At 44.9% G+C, this 23,537-nt stretch overlaps 1 protein-coding gene across 1 annotated transcript in view; it reads left to right on the forward strand.

Moving 5' to 3' along the window:
- Nucleotides 1–23,537, forward strand: part of GAPVD1 (GTPase activating protein and VPS9 domains 1) — a 47,785-nt gene that overhangs the window by 7,156 nt on the left and 17,092 nt on the right. Inside the window, 9 exon segments of the mRNA XM_048512493.1 lie at nt 6,099–6,320; nt 8,596–9,439; nt 11,551–11,637; nt 12,668–12,802; nt 13,441–13,630; nt 15,924–16,004; nt 19,519–19,679; nt 21,327–21,393; nt 21,704–21,829. Of these exon segments, the coding sequence (XP_048368450.1) occupies nt 6,136–6,320; nt 8,596–9,439; nt 11,551–11,637; nt 12,668–12,802; nt 13,441–13,630; nt 15,924–16,004; nt 19,519–19,679; nt 21,327–21,393; nt 21,704–21,829 (1,876 nt within the window). The 5' untranslated portion in view covers nt 6,099–6,135.

A 23,537-nucleotide genomic window follows, 5' to 3' on the forward strand; every position in this document is an offset into this window, starting at 1 on the left:
TAGCTGTGGCGGCCAGCCTATGCAGACAAGCCACTGGGCCAGCTGATCTAGCATTTTCCATTCATATGTAGTTCAGCCTTGCAAATATGTCTTAAGTCCTTACTTTCCTGCACTCATTTTTTCTTGTCCCACCAGTGCTGGCTTTTCCTGTTCACAACCTGAAAGGTAAAGGACTAAATCCTTTCCAGTTCACAAAAGCTATCCCTGCCTGGTTGCCTTCCTGCAGTTCTCAACTTGCCAGAGGCAGCCAGGTGAGCAGTTGCGCAAGGTTTGGTATCCTACAATTTGGATAGCAATGGAATTAATAAGCCGGCTCTCTCTCTCTGTGTGTTTTTTACTTGGAGGGCTGAGTAATTTGGGGCTCGATGCTGTCAAGAACAGGTTCCTCCTTTTGTTGCTATTTTTGTAGGTGTTTAGGAAGTGAAAAGTGTCATGTTTTGGAAGATGGACTGGTTCGGCATTGCTTTGCCTTCTTCCAACTTGCCTGCTTTTGTTTTGGCTGCTTTTGTTTTGGCTGGTACAGGAAGCATTCAAGGAAAAACATAACTTCACTGAAGGTTTCTAAGATGTATGGGTACGGATCCTTATCAGGCTTGATATAAAAACTGAAATGCTTGGTGTGGTCCATCAAGTCATGGTGCCAAAGGCTAAAATCAGGCCCTCCAGTTTACATGTGTAGTCTGAGTCTCACACTTCTATCTGCTAGTTGAATTGAATCACCAGCAGCTAACTTTCCCCCCTGCTTTGAAGTAACCAAGAAACAGAACACAGAACTTAGCTAAGATGATAGATGCACAGTTGATTCTTACTACTTGACATCACCAAGGAGAAGGAGCAATACCTGCCCCAATGTTTGTGTCCCCAATTACACCACTTTCTCCTGTATCAAAGAAGGAAGGCCCGTCAACAGAAGTCACAAGTATGTACTGAAATTAATGTGTCCGAGGGCTGCAGACATTACTCAGTTAAATTCCAAGGTCTGTGTGGAATTTAAATCTATGCCAGTAAATCCATGTCACTCGTTTATGTGTCTTTTGAACAATTAGTGTAATGTCACAGCAATGCCAGCATTGTGGCCTGCAGTAAATTTATAAACAAATACTGGAAGGTGCTCATATTTGCTTCATGGAGTTCCTTTTGGGAAGCAATATATCCACCTCATAAACGTACATAATCTGTGCAGTAGCAGATTTGTTGAGACTGAACACTGCTAGCTCTTGCTGTGAGGCTTTTAAAAATAATCCTGTGAAAGCATATGTATGAAAAAGGTGCATCAGAGTGGTTTGCTGTAGCATGAACGTATGAGAGAGGTTCTCTATTCCTAGTAGATCTACTCAGAGGGCCTCCTCCCCCTTACCTGTACAATCTGTTTCTGTACAGTTGCTTTTTGAAGTGAATAGACAGAATGGGGTACATATATTTAAAATAACTAAACTTAGTTTACTTTTCCATATGGGCCTGTTCTTGTGATTTCTTTACAAAGTTGTTCCAACTGTTATGTTACAGGTATGCTCAGGATTCCAGTGTTTAGCGCATTCGCCAGCCCAGGAGTGAGTCCATCCTGTCTGAAGCTCTGAGTTGCTTGCATAATACAGTGCCTTGCCTGCCCTTGTCATTCATGTCCTGTAATCATGAGCTGAAAGGAGCCTTATAGGCCACTGGGTCTCACTCCTTGCCCCATGCAGGTAATCCAAATGAGGAGAGCATCCCTAATCAATGCCACTTTAGCTCTGCTTGAAAATCCTGTATCCTTCTCCCCCTGCTCAAGATAAGTCATGAAACAATCTGATCATATCATATTTCATCATATAGTCAGTGGAAATATATCCTTCTGTTCCATAAGATACAGTCTTCCCTGCAACAGCAAGAGAGCATGCCTTTATATGTGACAGGCCATCAGGTTGTTACCCAGGCGGAGTGGGGAGAGTTGGTTGTGTTCTAGGGCTAGAGTGTACTTAGTTCACACTTGACCAGAGTCAGGACCCATAAGTCTAGTCTGTGCTCGCCTAAGCAGGCAGCCTGGAATATTCCCAGTAGGATCCTCTGCCATGTGCAGGGTTTCCTCTGCAGACAAATCAAATGCAGAAAGAGAGAAGAAAGCTTGAAACACAGCGGTGTAATGAATCCTGGAATATAATACCCTAATGCTGGAATATAATACCCTGGCCAAGAAAACTCGATCAAGGCAGTCCGCAAGCAGCTTCAGAAGTGCCAGTGGATACTATCTGGGTATTCCATTCTGTTGTTATTTGTGGAAAGCAAAATCTCCCTGTGTGCCTAAAGTGCTTGCTTTCCTACAGCCAAATTGAGACCTTGTGGTCTTTTGGATCTCAGGCTGTATGCATTTCCAAAGTTAAATTTACTTTTTCCAGGTCTGGGATCTGGCGTTGTTGAAATGTAGAGCTTTTGAAAAATCTGAATGCACATAAATTCAAAGAAGAAGTGAGGGGATGGAGAAAACCCTCAAGTTGCACCTTGTAAATTCATGCTACATTTTGTTCGTGTGGCCCTTTTTCAGAAACCACAAGTGTACATGCTGCTGCTTGTATTATGCAGCACTTTCAAACTGTTCCGGAGATCTGAAGAGGTCTTGGAATCTCATCCAAGCTTTCTCGGTGAGAATAGCTTTGAGGAGAAGAGTTGTAACTCAGTATAGCATACACTGTTCCCACAGAGCGTTCCATTATTAATCCTGGTATCTACACATAATCCTAGTATCTACGCACAAAAGTCTTTCTGCGCTAGAGAGCCCAAAGAGCCAATCAAAATAGGCTGTGCTGGGCTAAATATTCTGGTTTGGGAGAAGAGAAGATGATCTTTGGATTTATACTGCCTTTCTCTCCTAGAAGGAGTCTCAAAACTGCTTGCAAACTCCTTCCCTTTTTCTTCCCACAGATATCTTGTGAGGTAGGTGGGACTGAGAGAGTTCAGAGAGAACTGTGACTGACCCAAGGTCACCCAGCAGGCTTCATGTGAACGAGCAGGGAAATAAATCCAGTTCACCTTATAAGAGTTCACTGCTCATATGGAGGAGAATCAAACCCAGTTCTCCAGATTAGAGTCCACTGCTCTTAACCACTACACCTCTCAATTTTGTGTGTCATTTTGTACCAGTTGCTCTGAAGAACCCCAGAGTTTGTCATTTTTCCAGCTTTGTGCAACTGCAGCATGTAAACGACTTGTAACATTCACTGTGGAAACCTGACAAGGGAGGGAACTTCCATATCTGGCTTGTAATGATGATGCTAAGCAATGTGATCTTCCTGAACAGGCTGCCTTCTCAACGCCTGAGTAGACTCCAGTGAAAGTGAGTCTGAAGTGCATAGTCATTTCTCAACCATATTCTCTTGTGCTTCCCATTTTGCTGTATCAAAGTATCACTTTTATTCACACAGAGTTTTAAGCAATTCAGAAACAGCACATGCCTTAGTCCTTTTTTTGGGTGGAGGTGTTTTGTTTCTGCAGAAATGTTGTAATCAGCTGTGATCTCTGACTTCTAGTCAGGGTTGTGGTTCATGCTGTGCGGTTCCAGGAAAGTGGAAAAATACAGGTGTAAAAATGAGAGGAATGGGTAAACTTTTCACAGTGGCCAGAGTCAGAAATTTCTTTAAGATCCTGATGCACTCTCACAAGGCAAGGTGGAGTAGATGATTCAAGAGGCACAGTTTGGGTCCCATTGAGGGTGACAGTGTGGGGACATAGACAGCCTGCTTTGGGGGCTCAGCAGTACTCTTATTAAAATACTTCTGTTAGTTTAATTGATGTTAGATGTTGGAGTGGATATTAATCATCGTAACTAGATGGCCTCTTTAAGGTCAGAGGCACTCTACCACTGAATACCAGCTGCTGGAGGCAATAAAGAGGTTTGGCTGTTGCCTTCATGACACTGCTTGTTGTGTTTCTGGAGGCATCTATTGTGCCACTGTGTGAAACAGAGCGTCAGATGGATATCTAAAGTTGGATCCAGAGTAATTTTGCAGTGTCAGAATGGACCTGTCCCACCTTCCGACTGTAGCTCTCTGATCTCTATGACATGCTACTCCTTGGGGGTAGAGGACCCTATGGGGAGGTGGCATCTGCAGAAGGCAAGGGGAATCAGAGGAAATGGTCTAAAATTAGCCCCTGATTTTTCGACATGCTGCTATATTCTTTACTGTTTGAGAATTTGAAGCTGAAAGCTGTTGCTGCCCCAAGTAGGTGCATGTCATCTTCTATTGTAATAAGGGCCAACTGTGTCTTGTAACTTTATTTTGAGGTGTGTGAGGTTATGGAGGGTAGTTGTAGCTTCCTCTGTCAGTTCAGAGTTTTCCCACTCAATCTGAGACCAGAACTGTTTCCACAGTTTCCTTCTGTTCGTATTTTCCACTCTTGTTTCCACACTCATGGAAATCGGTCTCTGGATATTTGCCGAGGGGTGGGGTAGGGTCATTGTATCCTGTTTATGCATCTAGCTGCCTGTTGCTGTAACACTTCCATCTAGGTATCATGCAGACTTCTTGAAAGGAACCTGGCAAAAATGGGCCTGTCCATTTGCAAACTAGCAAGTTAAAAGGGAGGGGGGAGTGGTTTTGCTGCAGCAGTTGCCAGGCCAAAAGCGTGGCCCAGTTTTCTAAATAACGCTACTGTTCCAAAACCCACCTATGACGTGCTGTGTCAACAGTGCACCACCCAAGTATGGCTGTATAAATTCACTTGTGAGGACTTGTTTGTAAGACTACTTAGAAGGCATAATTTTGGGATGGAAACACAGTTTCTCAGTAACACCCTGTAGAAGTGGTGGCCATCTTTTGCAGAATAAAAGGGGGGGAGCATATCTCAGTGGAACAGCACACATTTTTCTTGCAGGTTGTCCCTAGTTTGATCCCTGGCATCCATGAGCACATTTCAGGAGGAAGGTGGGTTGAAATGATTTAAATACATATTTTGCTGAAAGGCTTAGCAGGTAGCAGGGCTGAAAAGACACTTTCTGCCTCAGACAGCTATAGTGGATAGTGCTGAGTTAGATGGATGACTAAATGGAAGGCATCTTCACATGCTTCCCTTTGCTTGAATGTATGATGCTTTTCTCTGCCTCCGTTGGCCAGTGGTTGGCTGTGTTTGTGTGAGATGGCATTGAAAAGTGTTCTTTTTCCTTTTTCTGACTGAATAAAATCGTCCCACGCAATGTTGTGTGAACATCTATTCTGGGGAGGGTGCATTATCATAAAAATGCTGAATAGTTCTCCTTTGACTAAATTGTTCCTTTGTGAAACATCAAGTTAAGAAAACAGAAGTGCATTCTGCCACTGTGTTGAAACAGAGCCCTTATGAAACCTCATGAAAAGAGCCTGTATGAGGGGGGGGGGGGTTTGGTATGTAAATGTGCTTAAAAGGAACATATTTTTTTTAAAGATATGATTTTTTTGAAGTCCAGCTTGATCCAGGTATTGCAACCAGAAGGAATCAAAGCAAGGATGTTACCGTGTATCAAAAGCCTTTATCTTACGGCAGTGATGGCAAACCTTTTCGAGACCGTGTGCCCAAATTGCAACCCAAAACCCGCTTATTTATCGCAAAGTGCCAACATGGCAATTTAACCTGAATACTGAGGTTTTAGTTTAGAAAAAAACAGTTGGTTCCGAGGCGTGCGTTACTCTGGAGTAAGCTTGGTGGTAGTCAGTGGCTTTGCTTTGAAGCAACTGTGCAACTCTTCAAATGGGTGAACCATGACCCTAGGAGGGTTTACTCAGAAGCAAGCCCCACTGCCAGCAACTGAGCTTACTCCCAGGTAAAGGATCGCGCTGTAGTTCTTTGCATGAAAATCAGTGGGGTTTAACAGCGCTTAATAGGGTTACCTACACTGCTTCCCCAAAACTAGGTCTTAGGTTTAATGCCAGTAATCGAGCCCAGCAGCCCAGGCCAGCCTAGATGTGTAGGGGCGGGGGTGGGGGTGACTCTGTTTGCGCGTGCCCACAGAGGGGAATCTGAGTGCCACCTCTGGCACCCGTGCCATAGGTTCGCCATCACTGTCTTACGGCATATCTTTAGAATGGCGCCTGTGAGTGCATCCAAGAACTCGGCTGAAGCTGATCTTTTTCTGTCTTCTTTTCTCTTTTCAGTGAGTAACCCACAGTTCTGCTGCCCCCCTCAAAAAAGATGGTGAAACTGGACATTCACGCGCTTGCTCATCACCTCAAGCAGGAGCGGCTCTATGTGAACTCTGAAAAGCAGCTCATCCAGAGACTGAACGCTGAAGTGCTGAAAACTGCAGAAAGGTTGTATCGCACAGCCTGGATTTCCAAGCAGCAGAGAATTAATTTGGACCGGCTGATCATAACAAGGTGATGGCAGGTGTATCAGAAGCCAGAAACCCTAATCTCTCTCTTTTTGCTCTTCTCAGTGGACTCCACAAACTATGGGGATTGTATCTTACCAGTTTGCTCAGCTGATGGTGGTGTATTTTTCATGTAACAGGAGGCTTTCATCGCTCCAAAGGGGTCTTCCCTTATGCTCCTTATGTCAGAGGCTGTTTCCACACGGGCGGAATACAGTGCCCCAGGGACGCTAAAAACTGCGTCCCTGGTTCACACGCCGGCCTCACCACTCCCAAGTGGCGCGAAGATGCGCCTTTCGAACCTCGCTCCCTCGTTCCTTTTCAGAAGCACCATCTTCCACCCGCTGCCGTTCGCAAGGCAGTGGGTGGAAACCACCATTTACCCCAAACGTCTCCTTACCATCTGCTGTCTTCCGGCGCTCTGTGGAGGCGATGGGACACGCCTCCTGGCCTCTGTTGCTGCAGCCATTGCTCTGGCCATGGGGGCTTGTCCCTTGGCCTCCACAGAGCTCCGAGGACAGCAGAAGGTGAGGAACTGTCTGGGGACAGTGCAGCCTCTGTGAAGGCTGTGCCGTCGGCGCCGCTTCCAGCGGGACCATCCATGCGAACTGTCCCGGGGGGGCGCGTCGGCATGAACTATGCGGAAAGGGCCAGAGTCTCCCTGAGCCTGGCATTAGTCAGGAAATAGCAGGGTAAAAGATAATGGCCATTAACTGGACAGAGAGATAGGAGAGAAGTTATTATCTTCTGATTGACTTTTTTCTCTTCTGTTGGCAAAGCAGCAAGACTTTGTTCACTGAGGTGCTGCAGAAAAAAAAGGAGAGAAGACTTTTAAAAAAGCTATCAAGGCAATTAAAAATATACAAGCATATAAGTTCCTAATAAAAGCAGTAACATTCTATAGAGTCTAAAATGAATTGGAGCAGAAAGCAGAGAGATTAAGAACGGCCACTGTAAACAGCACAGCTCGTTCCACCAAATAAGTTATCATCAGACGCTGTTTGACAGTTGTAAAGGCAAGAGAGCTTGGGCAGATTCACAGGTACCAACATTTTAGAATGGCAGAGTTTTCCTTGTTCTCTTCCCAAGCTCTTTTTTTTTGTAGTGCCCCTGGACTGTTCAGTAATAATTTTATTTTTATGAAACAGCACCAGGAATAAGCATTTAGGCTTCTCTTGCTAGAACTAAGCATAAACAGCAAAGCGCCCTCCATTTTACCCCATGTCATCCCCTACATTACATAACACAACCCTGAAACTCAGCTCCCAAGGGGGGATGGCACCTCTCCAGTCCCATGGTCCAGAGACGATGTAACCTTCCTCAGGGTCAAAACAGCCTGCATTCCACGCTACTGACAGAACTACAACAGGTGTCTAATGAGCTGATAAGGCATTGCTGGGAAAGTACAAAGAGTGAGAAAATGCAACCACAGGAATGAAGAGGGAGGGGGAATGAGGAGAGAAAGGATCCCACATCCCAGGCAGGAAACTGGAGACATGGTAGGATCAAACATGGGCTGATCATGACTTTTCTAACCTCAGGTTTATAACCATGCATGGTGGGGTCTGTGCTAGGAAAGAGGGTGAAATCATTTTTGTCCTTCTTCCGTTAGTGCAGCTTATTTTGTAGGTCCATGCAGTTTCCATAACACTGTGAATCAACTTTCCTGGGGTTGGGAAGAACTGCTTTCAAGGAGGGGAATAAAATAGAGATCCATGATCCTTGGGCCCACAAATCGCTGGATCCAAGACCACGTTTTAATAAAAATCCATAGAAATCCAGATAGGTCAATGAAGAGTTATGTTGGTATGTGTGGTGCCGGCCCTATGGCCAAGTACTGAGAAGTTGCCTCTCTTAGGCCAGGGATTATTCTGATTGCATTTAAGGAGGAAGGTAGGCAGCCCCATCTAAAGCCTGAGGTGGCTGTGGACAGGGCTGTTTCCATGCTTCTCCGCCTCCTCCAGGGGGCTTTCTGGCAGTGTGGGGAAGCAGGAAGAATGAAAAAAACCTGGCACCAGACAGCTCTCCATTGGGCTAAATGGAGTTATGCCAGCCTTTTAGATGGTGTAACTCCAAGGCCCCAGGCCCCGCTTTCCCAGGGGTCAAAGTCTGGGTGGAAGCCAACTAATTTAAGGTATCTGATTTTCCACAGTTGGAGGCAGGATTCTGGACAAGGTAAACCTTTGGTCTGATTCAGCAGTGCTGCTTTTTAGTTCTGTGTGAGAGGAGTTCCAGATCTCAGGTGTTGCATTTCTAAATGGCTTCCCTTTTTCATTTTAAAGTGCTGAAGCTTCCCCAGCTGAATGCTGCCAGCATGCCAAAATCCTGGAGGACACACAGTTTGTGGACGGGTACAAGCAGCTGGGCCACCAGGAGACACACTACGGGGAGTTCCTCAACAGACTACGCGAGAACCCTCGTCTTATTGCTTCTTGTCTGGTTGCCGGAGAGAAACTGAACCAGGAGAACACTCAGAGCGTCATTCACACCGTGTTTACCTCCATCTACGGCAATTGCATCATGCCAGAAGATGAAAGCTACCTCCTCCAGGTCTTGCGTTATTTGATCGAGTTTGAACTTAAGGAGAGCGATAACCCTCGGCGACTGCTGAGGCGCGGCACTTGCGCCTTCAGTATTTTGTTCAAACTCTTTTCTGAAGGGGTCTTTTCAGCCAAGCTTTTTCTCACTGCCACCTTGCATGAGCCCATCATGCAGCTGCTGGTCGAGGACGAAGACCACCTAGAAACTGACCCCAACAAACTGATCGAGCGCTTTTCTCCTGTCCAGCAGGAGAAGCTCTTTGGAGAGAAGGGCAGTGACAAATTCCGGCAGAAAGTTCAGGAGATGGTAGAGTCGAACGAAGCCAAACTGGTGGCATTGGTGAACAAGTTCATTGGCTACCTCAAGCAAAACACCTACTGTTTTCCACACAGCTTGCGATGGATCGTATCCCAGATGTACAAAACGCTCTCGTGTGTGGACAGGCTGGATGTTGGGGAAGTCAGAGCCATGTGCACGGACCTTCTGCTGGCCTGCTTTATTTGTCCTGCGGTGGTCAACCCAGAGCAGTATGGGATTATTTCTGATGCTCCAATCAATGAAGTGGCAAGATTCAACCTAATGCAGGTGTATATATATTTTTATATACATATATTCCAGAGGAGGAGTGATGATAAACTGTATCAACAAGAATGCTGAAAATGACATCACGGTACCTTAGGAATTCTTGCATTTAAATACACACACACACATATATTCTCTCTCTCTCTCAATTTTTTTGTAGACAACATACAAAACCATGACAATTTAAAGAAATTTTAAAAATGGGCTGTAGAAAGATATTCCAAGTTTTAAGGAATGAAAGATGCTTCTAGATGGAAGATTTTTGGTTATTCCATCAAGAGGGCAGATGTGGTAGTCGGGGTGGTTGCAAATGCCAGATTTGTGGAAGGACTTCCTTTGCAAAGTGCTATACATCTTTTGTGTCTCTTCTGAGTGTTTTTGCTCATACTCTTGGCTTAGTATCATATTTAAGCATTTGCAAAAATGTATAACTTGCCTTTCAGCCCTCGTCAAGGCCACCTAGATGATTAACAGGCAAAATAAGTATTTTAAAAATACATCCTAAAAAACCATTAAAACCAAATGGAAAAATGTTGTTAAAACAATTAAAGCCAAAGCTAAAATATACCTATAAAAACAGCAGTTAAAACATGGGGCAGGAAGGAGGGGTCACCAAGAGAAACCAGCTGAAACTGGTGTCTTCACCCACTGGAGAGGCAGTTCCGGAGTTTTAGTGCTGCAACAAAAAAGCCCCTCTTGTGGATTGCTGCTTGCCTGCTCTCAGAAGGCGGGGGCACTCAAAACAGGGCCTAGAACTGTGGTTGCGAACCTGTGCCCTCCAGATGTTCATCGACTACAATTCCCATCAGCCCCTGCCATCCCATCAGCCCCTGCCAGTTGGCCATGCTGGCAGGGGCTGATGGGAATTGTAGTTCATGAACATCTGGAGTTCCATAGGTTCGCCACCACTGGCCTAGAAGATAACTATAGCGGTTGGGTGGGTTTGTGAGCAAGTAGGCAGTCCTTCAGTCCCAAGTCATGTAGGCCTTAAATTGTGCTCAGAAACACATTAGGAGTTAACATAGATGGGTCCAGACTGGAGAGATTTGGTCCCTGTGACCCACTGTAGTCAGCATCCTGTCTTGGGCATTCTTCACTAGTTGGATTTTGCTAACATTTCTCAAGGGCAGTCCCAGGCAGACCACATTACAGTAACCTAATCTAAGTGGAAGGTGCTTCATTTTGGAGACAGTTGCATCCTTTCTGCCTTGTCATAACCCATTTGAAATAATTGCCAGTTCTTTTTCATCAGACTTACCAGACCTGCCAGACAGGATGCTTTAATGGAAGTGAACTACCAGAGGTAGCTCTCTCATGTTTCTTATATGTGTCTCTCTTACTCTGAAAACTATGGTAATAGAGTTCAGTCCTGTAAAGAGTTGCTCTAGGCTAAGCCTAATGAAATCAGTAGGATTCAACTGCAGTCACTGTTTAGGATTTCCCTGACAAGCTGCATTCAGATGATGTTTGTTCACCTTCTGAATGAGCCTCAGAAGACTTCAGGCTCCACCCTGAGGACTCCCTCGCTTTCAGAATTCCCAGTTAGAACCAAGTCACAGTTCGTTGCAATGTTTGCATTGTGTGAAATAATACATTGCCGTTACTTCCTTATTTACGAACCAGGATTCCAAATTGGGATTTAACTGTGGTTTGGAGACTGGTGGATAGATGGTTCAGATGGGATTCTCCCATCCCTGCTCCATGAAAGCCAAGATTCCAGGCTTCTTATATTCTGTGCTTATATGATGACCACGCAGACGTGCATACTGTTCCATGCAAAGTCCACTGGCACATTTTCAGCGCATGTGAAAATCAATCCAAATGCTGAGCAAAATTCAGATTAATTTGCTTGTTAGAGAAAAAGGCTTTGTATGCATTCCACGTGGTTTTGTACAAGCAGAGGTGTGAGAATTATAAAACAAAGCACACTTTGAGCTGAGAGAGAGGTAGATTTTACAGCAGTACAAAAACTGTGTTCATGCACTTTGCTGTGGAAATCTCCATATAAAATGTTTTACTTCAAATTTAGATGTATGCAGTGTTTCAAATCTTGGCAAGTAAAATATGAAAGGGGAGGCCTTTACCATCTGAGTCTAACTGGCTTCTTGTCCTAGGTTGGGAGACTTCTTCAGCAGCTGGCGATGACAGGTTGTGAAGAAGGAGACCCTCGTATGAAGAGTAACTTGTGCAAATTCGACAAAGTAAGAACCAGGACCACACAAACTGTATCCCTCTGTGTGTTCGATGCATTTCCCCCCCTATGTAATGTTAAATTGGGAGATAGTTCTACAGAAGGCTTTTCCAGGCTACATAGAGTACTCTGACATCCCCCAAAATACTTTTGCTATGCCCTTTCACTGAGCTGTGGGCCTACTAAAATAATATAAGTTGTGCCTCTTTGTCCCTTCAGGATGGTATTGTCTACACTGGCTGGCAGCTCTCCAAAATCTCAGGGTGGAAAAATGGGCTCACTATGTTTTATTCCCTGTTAAAATGGGAGTACCACACAATGCGAATAATTTTAGTCAACTTGCCAGAGACCACTGTCATAAAAAAGGTCCAAACTCCTCCATTATCTGAGGACACCTTCTCTTCATTTTTCTCCTCCTTCCTCAAATCGTGGCAATTTTGAAGTTCCCTTGCCTTCTTTAGAACAGGGAAAGCAATCAAGGTTTGCATCTCATTCACCTTTTCTTCCTCAAGGTTTCTAGTCTCATTCCTGCCAGTTTTCACCACCTCGTCGCTGTTCAGGGGTGAATTTGCCCCCATGCAAAGTGGATGTGTTTTATTCAACGGGGGCAGTCCAAAGATCTACTTGCTGTTGGAGTTTGTCTTTAATTTTTCACAAATTATGCATAAACCCTTTGAGCCACTGGCAACATGTGATTTGTCTTTTTTAATCTATGCTTTCTGGTTGCTATTACCTCAGCCAGGAGAGTGGGAGAATTATTAGTCCTGTGGGTTGACTCCCCTTTCACTAGGTTCTAACCCGATAACATAACACTACATCCTAGCGTGGAATTTAGATGCAAGATAGTTTTCCAATTCCATATGTCCCAGAACATGATGTTACCTGTTTTTCCCCAAATCCTCAGTCATAAACTGAGCAATCACTCCACACTCTCAATGTCAGAAGGAGGTACTCACTGTTAACAGAGTGTAGGTTCCTGTTACCATTCTCTGAAATGCTGCAATGGCTCAATAAAACTTGAATCTCCTTTCCCTTTGCAGGGTTGCGTAGCTGCATTTCTGGATGTTGTCATCGGTGGGCGTGCAGTGGAAACCCCTCCCATGTCCTCAGTTAACCTTTTGGAAGGGCTGAGCAGGACTGTGGTTTATGTGACCTATAGCCAACTTACTGGCCTGGTAAGTGCATGGACTATTTGGTGGGATTCTGCAGATATTTGCTGATTTGTGTATGTGTGTGTGTTGGGGAGCAATTCATCTGGGTTGTACACCATGTTCTGTATTATTTCCCCCTTCATAACCAGGCCAGAACAAAGTGGCTCTCAACCTTGTTGATGGGCTTAGAGTGCTGGACTGTTTATCTGTTAAACAATGAATCCAGGGATGCTCTAGAGCAGGGGTGGGCAATTATTTTTTCCATGGGGTCGCATAAGAAACAGAAAATATTGTGGAGGGCCGGGCCAAAAGGCAGGGGGGCAAGACGCTTTTGAAAGCCCCGCAGAAGCCGGCAGCCAAGGCAACCGGCTTCTGCGGGGCTTTCAAAGGCGCCTCGCTCCCCAGCAAGGTAGGGGGGCCAGTCAGGGTCATCCGGCGGGCCGGATGTGGCCCGCAGGCCATATAATGCCCAGGTCTGCTCTAGAGCAAACAGCCAGGTTTTTATGCACGGTCATAAACAAACGATCTTCATTTTGCTTTGTACTTTGTCTTTTAATTTTTGTCTTTTATTTTAAATCTTTGTACTATGCCATTAAATGTTATCTGTATCTAATTCATCTGGATATACTTCCTGCCTGTTTTGATGATACGTGTGCTTTCAGGTCAGCTTTATGAGGAATGTCATGTCCGGTGACCAGCTGAAGGAGGATCGGGCAGCTCTGGAAAACCTCCTGTCAAACCTTCCCCAGAACAAGCCAGGAAAGAGCAGCAGCTTGGAAATGACCCCTTATAACACCCCACAACTCTCGCCAGCCACCACTCCAGCAAACAAAAAGAATCGACTGCCTATAGGTGAGTGAGGTCAAGATAGGATTTTCTGAGAAGGCTTTTTGAGACTGTCCCCTCTCCTTTAGTCTCAGGGGGCTGGTTTTTAGTCTGTGGAGCCTTTTTCTGCATTGACGTGCCAATGAGCCTCTGTGTACTTTCTACGGAGCTACATAAATATTCTAGCACTTACATATAGTGTGTGCATTCAGATCATGCCAGTTGTGGCCCATTTTCTTCAGTCTTCTTGATGCCCTGATTGAACAGATGTAGGCATCTGGAAGACTCCCAGCAGTCTCCTGAATTTGCAGGAAAGCTTGTCTGCAAACATCAGCCTTCTTATTGAGGAATTGTCAGTAAGTGGCAAGGAACCATAGGATCCCCCAGAATATATTTTAAAAGTGGCTGATAAAGTGCGGTGCTGGAAATCTTAGTGGCCTGGTCCTTTCCCACATGTGCAGTTTAGAACCTCAGAGTCCTGTGCTTTTAAGAGAATGAAGAAGGGGGTGCTGTAGTGAATAGATGCATAGAGTGGAATGGGATCAGAAGGACATCTAATCCAACCCCTCCAGCTCTGTCCCCCTCGATAGTATTCTAGTATTCTGGTAACTTCACATCCTCCTGTGTGTTTTGTTTCCTACTGGAAGTTGACAGGGCTTTGAGAATTAATAGTTTCCTGATCACATTTTTCTCTTCCCTTTCCTTTCAGGTGTGCAGGGTAGTGTAAATGGGATTTACTCCTGTTATTGCACAGACCCTACAGAATAGGCTAGGGCAGGGGTGTCCCTCTGGCGCCCCAGATGTTCATGGACTACGATTCCCATCAGCCCCTGCCAATTGGCCAAGTTGGCAGGGACTGATGGGAATCATAGTCCATGAACATCTGGGGCACCAGAGTTGGACACCACTGGCCTAGGATGAGAACTCAGGAACTTCTTGCAGACCACCTGCTGAGTTCAGGGCAGTGTATAGGTTTCAGTCCACATCTCCTTGACCCACATCACTTGTATCATTCTGGTCTCCTTTGATGGTATGTGTGTCATTGGTTGCAGATCCTTCAGAGCCTTATTTGTCACACTTCCCATTCCTGTTGGACTTTTGTTTCACTGAATACAATCCTTATCCTTTGACTGAAGGATCGCACAAGCTTCCATAGCAAATGGTGTCTTTTAAAATGCTGTAGCAGGAGAAGGACTGTTGTTTTTAGGGGCCCTTAATTGATACCATCCCTCAGCGTAGGACTGTGTGTACTCTGCACTGAAAAAACTGCTGGAATTCTGCACCAAGAAAAGCTGGATTTTGTGACATGCCTATATTATGCACATTAAACTAATAATTCCCTTAATGCCAGTAAAGGCCTTTCATTTATTCAGCTAATAATTCACCTTGTATTTTGCTTAATTACAGCATCTGTGTTATTTTTAATATAAAATTTCTGCCATGTGATCACTGGGAATCTTACTTAGCATCCCCTCACTCTCTCCGGTTTTACCAGGAATTGCCCAAGGTCTTTCCCGCACATCTCCACAAAAAGAAGTTACTCATTAAGTTGACTTTTGTACCCCATCTTTGTAAACCTATATTTCTCCATTGTGTAGGAACCAGTTATCTACCTTAACAAAGATCACCTATTTTCTTTGCTTCCTCCAGTAATCCTTTCCAACAATGGGAAAGGCAATTCTGAGGTTGCAGGATCTACATGGTGTAATAAGCATATGGATCTCTGTGCAACATTAAGCAGCAGAAAGAGGGCAGAATTATTCCTTCCTGCTTTTTCCATCAGTGCTGTGCTGATAGAAAAGTCAGGAAGGGTAATTTTGCTGTTCACAGACCTGTGTGGCTGTAACTTCACAAGGTCCCGCCACCCCAGGTTTGTACTTTCTGGCTACTGGAAGGGACTGCGAGGCTTAGTGGCAGTCTCTAATCTGGTGAAGTGGGGTTGTTCCCTTAATCCTGCACTTGAAGCCTGTTGGGTGACCTGAGACAGTCTTTCAGGACTCTCTCAGCCCCACCTACCTGTTGTGGGAAGGTGATTATAAGTTGCTTTGAGATTCCTTAAAGGTAGAGAAAAATGGGATATAAAAATCACCTCTTCTCTGCTGGGAGTCAAGGAAAGCAGGGGAAATCGGTGGTTGTCAGCACCTTCTGCTGGCAGATAGGTGTATCCAGCGCACTTTGGAATAATTCCTGGGTGCCCATGCCTTTAAGCTATTTTTTTTTGTTCTGACACATTTGCTTTTATATTTACTCCACAACTGAACAAGTATTTCTCTTACCCAACGGCTTGATTTCCTGTTTCTCTTGAACGCTGTCAACTCAGGACAACAGTTGGCCGCCATCACTGCCTGGGACACGTCGGCCACCAACTTGACAGCTCACATAAACCTAGTAACCCCTTTTGGTGGGTAACGGAACCCTTACCTTCTTCCTCTTTGTGTTAGCTGCTCCATAAAGCCATTGCTCTTTTGTGTGCATGTGTTGTGTCCCCAGCTGCTCTGCGAGCAGCAAACACCTTATTTGTTGTGTTAGGAAGCTTGCCGCTTTGCTTTTACAAACATTTAATAGCTAAAGAAAACAGTGGGGAACTTCAGTCAGAGTTAGTGCATGGACAACTGCGTTCAGATTCAGAATGTGAGGGAGACGAATGCCAGATCCTCCACTTGAATAGTGGATTTCAGCTGTAGATGACTAACTGAGACCTGGAAGGTTCACCTGGCTAAAGAGGTGCACTGAAGCACTTCTGCATGCATACTAGGCTGTCATGCTTATTTTCTCCCATGCACATTTTGTCCATTGGAAGTTGTTCCTCTGCAAATTTTAGGAGCAGCTCTCCAGGCATGGCACATTCTTCACGCCTGCAAAATCCACTGATCTCAGGCTGCACGGGTGTCATCATCTGCGTACGAATTTTCTCTTGGATTTCAAAAACGACCACCCTTTTACTGGATATATTTTCAAAACTTGTAATCTGCCTTCCAGTTTAAAAATGGGATCTTTTGGTTGGGTTGTTCTGTGACAGTGACTAGCTGCCCTTTGAGGCTATTTATTCATTTGCCATCAAGACATAGCTGACTTATTGGCGATTCCATTGGGTTTACTAGGCAGGCGATGTTTGGAGGTGGAGACGGTTGATACAATCTGCAACATCAAAGCTGTTCCAGGATGGAACGCCTCAGTTTCTGGGATGGTAGTGATGCTGCTTGAATGGTATCCCTTTGAAAGGGGACCTCTCTTGGTATATTGAAAACTAGCATGTGAATGAGATGTGGTCAGCCTAGTGTTCTCCTAGAGATGCTGAGTTCTGTGTATAGAAGGGAGCTCCCCCTTACACACCTATGCAGCAGCGTTCAAATATACAGCTCTTTCTTGCAGTCTGAAATGATTGGGTCCAGTTAGAAACACCATTCAACCACATCATGCATACAGGTTAATTGGATTTAGTCCCCTCACTTGCTTGGATTTTGAATCCACATATAGTACAGGTTTGGAATCCTTGTTTGGTGTGCGCCGGGGTGGGGTGGGCAGAGGCAAAGGTAGGTTTACCTGACAGCAGTCATTCATACATTACAGATAACTCAGATTTTCCACACTGGAAGAGCAGAGATGACTCTGGCAACAAGCTGGCTCTTTGCACCTTTTGATTCCATGTTGCTTTAAAAGTGTAATCTGAGGACAGCCTATCATTTGTGTGTGTGTGTTTACATCAAGTGTTTTATGTTTCTCTCTGGTTATGCTTAGCTTTCCTGCTGTATGTAATGATTGCGTTAAAAGTGCAATGTAAAAAGCGTCAGAGCTGCTGAACTTTATTCTGGAAACCCTTCAGATATTCAGAGTTGATTATTTAGGACCCAGAAATGATACTGGATCCTTGAATTCAGTTATTGTCCAGAATCCAGAGCCCTCCTGTCGCCTTGGCACAGAGCTTTTCCAACAGCTGTCTCATTAGCAAAGTGTGCTTGCCAGTGTGATTTTTTTTGGCTTTGTGTACTATGTGGAGTGCTCCCTTCTCTCTCATTAATTTGCTATCTTTGTAAAAATTTGACAGGAACGATAGGGCCGAGATGAAAGCACACAGACATCTTTGTAACTTCTGCTTCGGAGATGGTTTAAAATACCAGAGAGGCCATATCTAAGATGTGCTGTGGTCCCTTTTGTCTGTATTCCATGTTTTGTCCTCATCACTTTTGAATGGGGATCTTTCCAGTTTATTGGAATGTCATGGAGGCCTCTTGTCTGTATGGATGCTTTCAGGATTAGTGTCGCTGTTTTGCAAAAGAGATGAAGATCTCTGTGTTAATTGTGGGCAAAGATGGAAAACTACTCTCTTGTCTTTTTAGGGGTTAGCAAAAAATGTAGATTTTGTGAAGCTCTCATGACTGTTTCTAAAAGTTCCCCAAATCTCCTGTTTCTTAGGACCTGGAAGTGTAAATGCAGTGAAGATTTGAGGGGCAAACAACAGAGTGAGTCAGCTTGTCATCTGGAAATAGTCAGGTTGGGTAGACTTGGTTCAGAGCCAGGGGTCTGCAACCTGCGGTTCTCCAGATGTTCATGGGGCTGATGGGAATTGTAGTCCATGAACATCTGGAGAGCTGCAGGTTGCAGACCCCTGGTTCAGACATAAGCTAAAGCCTTGGTTTATTTTAACACCTGTTCGATTGTGAAACCAGTATTTTTGTGGGTGAGGCTTTGGCTCAGGGGTATAGCATCTGCTTGGGGTATAGCAGTGGTGGCGAACCTATGGCACTCCAGATGTTAATGGACTACAATTCCCAATTGGCCATGCTGGCAGGGGCTGTTGGGAGTTGTAGTTCATGAACGTCTGGAGTGCCATAGGTTCACCACCATGGGGGTATAGCATCCGCATACATAAAGATCCCAGGTTCAATCCCAGGCATCTCCACCTGAAAGGATCACATGATGCTGAGGTGAACAACTTCTGCCTGAGACCCTGGAAGGCCACAGTCAGTCTGAGTGGACAGTCCTGACTGTGATGGACCAATGGACATTCAAGCCAGTGTAATTCACCATTTGGCTTGCAGATGATCTCTTCAGTCCCAGTACACCTGGACAAAGGTTGGCGTCATCTCTTTCGCTCTTGTCAGGTGTCTCTGTAACTGAAGAGACAATGAGGACAACACTGGGAAACAAGCCAGAATGTTTGTGCTTATATGCCTTAACTACAGTTTTGCAGCTGTTAATAAACCAGCATTAGACCATGGTTTCCGATCCTAAACTTGGAATGGTCCATTTTTGAACCATCATACTACCCGTTGTTTAATTAAATTTTGTGTAGTGTCTGAACTGAGCCTCAAAATATTAAGTTTTTTTGGAAGGAAGGATGATGACGCAAGTTGGTGTTTTAGCTTCATGAAGTAGTTGTAACTGATACTAATGTTATTTGTGCAAGTGTATCAAGGGGAAGAGAAGTGTGATTTCACTTTTGCAGAGGTCCAGCTGCTTTGGAGGCTGCGTTCCTTGTACCTTCAGAAACTGTGCAAAAGAGGGAGGATTTTTTAGCAAATGCAAGCTTTTTCCACTACAGAACTGAGGTATAATGAGGCCCGTCAGCCTAAATTATTTCTTCTGTGTATAAGGCTCTTTCTGTGGGGTCTTTAGTAGGTTTTCGATTCCAGGATCTTGTGTAGTCAGTAAGGTTGTAGATAGAGGGAATATGCATCTGACATTTCTTGATGGCAGTAAGGCACCAATAGAAAGCTCCCAACTACTTTCACAACAACTGGAGAAGGATGTGACTGTAGTGCTGCACTGCCCATGTGCCTGTCCTTACATGTCCTCGTGCACATTCTTCAGTCTGCATGCAATAGAGAATGATCACCTGTGCAAATCCATTCTAGACTTTCCATTTGTCTGTTTTGACTTGTCGTCGTGTAAAATTTATCCCTCAAATGTTCTAGCCACCCGCAGCAGAAGCCGGTCAAATATGCAGATGGACCAGCATGCAGATCATGATGGGTCCTCCCAGGAGACAATACCGGAAGTTCAACCGGAAGAAGTCTTGGTGATTTCCCTTGGGACCGGACCCCAGATAACTCCAGGGATGATGTCAGAAAATGAGGTATTGACCCACGTGGAGCTGGTACAGCTGTGTGGTACAGTACATGGTGCTGTGTCTAATGCAGAAATTGTGAGCTGCCGTGAAATTCTGAATAGGTGTGCTTCTGTTTTAAATATCAACCAAGCAGCTGGTACTAATCTGTTTAGCATTCAGCAATCAAGGAGTAATGCTTCCTGTAGTTTGGCCCAAGACCTACACCGTTTCGCTGCACATATCCATTACTCTGTAATTTAATGTGAATTTTATAAGTGCCACCTGTATTATAATAAGACAGGGTGGGGGAGAGGTCTGTAAATATGATTCAAAGATGCATTGCTCAGAACAGGCATGAATGAGATGCACAATTTTTGTTCCTATATAGAGGAATTTGGTTGTAAAATCTGAGACGGCTGAATTTTACTGAATGCAGGACATGTATCTTGAGAAATCATGCATTTGTCCACAGCAGCCCTTCATTAAATAAATAGAAGTCACCAGCACAAGATGTAGTGATGGTCACTACCAGAGGTGACTTGAATTTTAAAAAGGATTAGGTAAATAGGATGTGGATTTGTATTTTCATTGCTGTTAGCTACACTAGCTAAATAGAACCTTCATAACCAGAAGCAGTGTTGCAGGGTGGTACAAGATAACTCCGACTTTGTGTTTAAGCTACCTCATCATCTGGAGGGTGGTGCTTGCAAACAGGAAACTGGATATGATGGAGTTTTGTCTTAAACTTAACTTGAACATACTTACAAGTTGTGAAGACTGTCCGGGCAGGAGCTCTGTGACTTCAGCCTTCCGTACAGAACCCTTTCCACCTTAGGCTCTAGAAGAAGAAGAAGAAGAAGAAGAGTTTGGATTTATATCCCCCCTTTCTCTCCTATAGGAAACTCAAAGGGGCTTACAATCTCCTTGCCCTTCCCCCCTCACAACAAACACCCTGTGAGGTGGGTGGGGCTGAGAGATCTCCGAAAAGCTGTGACAAGCCCAAGGTCACCCAGCTGGCGTATGTGGGAGTGCACAGGCTAATCTGAATTCCCCAGATAAGCCTCCACAACTCAAGCAGCAGAGCTGGGAATCAAACCCGGTTCCTCCAGATCAGAGTGCACCTGCTGTTAACCTCCTACACCACTGCTGCTCTAAATAAATGTTACCAAATAACAAGGGATCACCCTCTCAAATGTTGCTAGCCTTCCATTGCTTTCTCCCCTGCTAGTCTTTTGGGGGATAACTATGCACATTAATTCTGAATGTGCCATGATGGCCTCGATGTCTGCGCTTTCATGGGTTTTGATTAGCAAAGCTGTTTTCAGCATCTAGATTTGAGGAACTATGTGCACAAATAATGAAGGGTCTCTCCAATGAAGGGTGCCCATGTGACAGATGAAATAAGGCTAGCCCCGTGTCTGCCTGAATTACATGCCCTACATTTCTTCATATAATTAACTCTGCTGAGTAAGTGGCTTCCTTGATTCCTGCTGTGCTTAATAATGCTGAGCAAACTGGAAAAAGTTTTTTCTCCCTGTGAGCTGCTCCTGACACCCGTTTGATGTTGTCAGTCCTAGAGAGGTTCTATAGAGGCAACGTTTCTGCCTTGGATATTTGATATGCAGTAGATGTTTTTCCAAAATCCTGACTTTTATCTTCTTGCTGCCCTGCTAGGTTTTAAACATGCAGCTTGCTGATGGAGGGCAAGGAGATGTCCCTGTTGATGAAGCCAAACTCCACGGTAAACCTGATAAAACCTTGCGCTTTTCCCTCTGCAGTGATAATCTGGAAGGAATATCTGAAGGTGAAGGGTCACTTTAGTCTCTTGTGTGTCAGACCATATTTTAAAGGAGCTTTTTTCATTGTAGCTGGGGTGCATTTTGGGCCCTGTTGTGAAAGGTGTGGTGATCTGCTTGTGCCATCGGCTGATCCATTTGGGGGACATATTTTTGTCACTGGGCTACTGTGTCCTGTCTTGCACATCTTTTGTTGCACTTGCTGTTTGCATCTTTCTACCAGTCTTGAATAACCGCAAATCCTCTTTCTACCAGGCCCTTCAAACCGCTCTAATTCTGTGTCCTCGCTGGATTTGGAAGGAGAATCTGTGTCTGAACTGGGCGCAGGCCCATCAGGCAGCAACGGGGTGGAAGCCCTGCAGCTTCTGGAACACGAACAAGGTACTGCTTTGAGGGTAAATTGGAGGAATTTTAAACCACCCTGATCCACTTTGAGGAAAGAGCCAGTTTGCTGTAATGGTTAGGACAGTAGTACTAACTCCGTGGCTCTCAAGCTTCGTGGCTCTTTCATACTCTATCTTGTGGCTTTTCTTTTAAATCCGGGTTCCAGGGGTTTGCTCCACATCTCTGAGGGTGTGCCTGGAAATACACTGGTGCATTGGAAGCAAGGCAAGACCGACAACAAACTAGAGTTAAAACTGCAAGAGCTGTACCCTTGGAAGTAGAGAGAGGACATCCTGGAGGAAGGGCGAAGGCTGGAGAGTGAGCAGAGGCAGAGAAGCCAAGAAGAATGTGGCAGGCATATGGCAGTCACACAACTCTTTGGGTTGATAGCAGTTTTGAATGTGACTCTGCTGTAGGTGGCTAGGGTGGGCTGGACAGAGAGAGGCAGCTAGATCAGCTCTCCAGTGTGGTGTAGTGGTTAAGAGCAAGCGCACTGTAATCTGGAGAAGTGATTCCCCGCTCTGCCACTTGTAGTAGAGAAAGGGGGGATATAAAATCGAAACTCTTCTCTCTTCTTCTTTCTCCAATGAAGGGTGCCCATGTGACCCATGAACATCTGCTCTTAGTACATTGTTTAGGTCCTCACACATGAGCATATTATAAATTGGGTCCTAATACTCTGTGTCAGCGCAGAGCCTTCTGCTTGGAAGTAGGATCTTCTGCTAGCAGGACAGAATCAGAGGGTCCAGCCCAATGCGTGAAGCAGCTCTAAACCAACAGAAGTGGTAGGCTGCTTGACTACCAATGCTGGCTACAGCTTATCTTGTACTTTTGACAGTTCTTTGTCATCCAAGGAAACTGGACTTCCATCAAATGTGAAGTTTTCTGAAAGCATCAATACTATCTTTAAGGGTGGGCTGAGTCACACCTCCCTACAGTGGTGGCATTTTCTATAGACCAGGGAATCCTGTTAGGGAACCTGCGGCTCTCCATATGTTCAGGAACTACAATTCCCATCAGCCCCTACCAGCATGGCCAATTGGCCATGCTGACAGAGGCTGATGGGAATTGTAGTTCCTGAACATCTGGAGAGACGCAGGTTCCCTACCCCTGCTATAGACCAATCTCTACTTCTTCCTGCCTCTGCTGACAACTGCTGACAAATAGTTATTACTAAGATGGAAGGCCACCAAGAAAGTCCAGAATTTCTATGCAGAGGCAGGCAGCGGAAACCCAGCTCTGTTTGTCTCTTTCCTTGAAAACTCCATGGGTTCACCGGAAGTCTGCTTCAACTTGACAGCTAAAATAAAATAAGTAAATCTGCTTTTTTGATTTTAATGTAAAATACGGTTGGGGACAGGGACAGGAAGGAAGTGACTTTGTAACAGGCTCTATGGCTGATTGGCAGTTTTGGCCAGCAGTACAACCATCTTGTGCTGAAAGTGGAAAGAATAGTTGACTCTTGACCTCAAAGTACATGTTGGACAGTCTCAACCACAGCCATTTTACACTGGCATAGCCTATTCTCATAGGGGATGTTATTATAGCTGCCAAATGTCATGGCGTTAGGCAGAGCATTAAAACAAGCTAGTGAGTATGCTCTGCGTAGTTTGGGATCGTTCAGGACATACACATAATTAGCACAATATTCTGACCAGGCAATTCCTAAAGACTGTGGAGAGCAAACCCCCCCCCCCCCCCGCCA

The sequence above is a fragment of the Sphaerodactylus townsendi genome, linkage group LG12, assembly GCF_021028975.2.
Source record: "Sphaerodactylus townsendi isolate TG3544 linkage group LG12, MPM_Stown_v2.3, whole genome shotgun sequence".
NCBI lineage: Eukaryota > Metazoa > Chordata > Lepidosauria > Squamata > Sphaerodactylidae > Sphaerodactylus > Sphaerodactylus townsendi.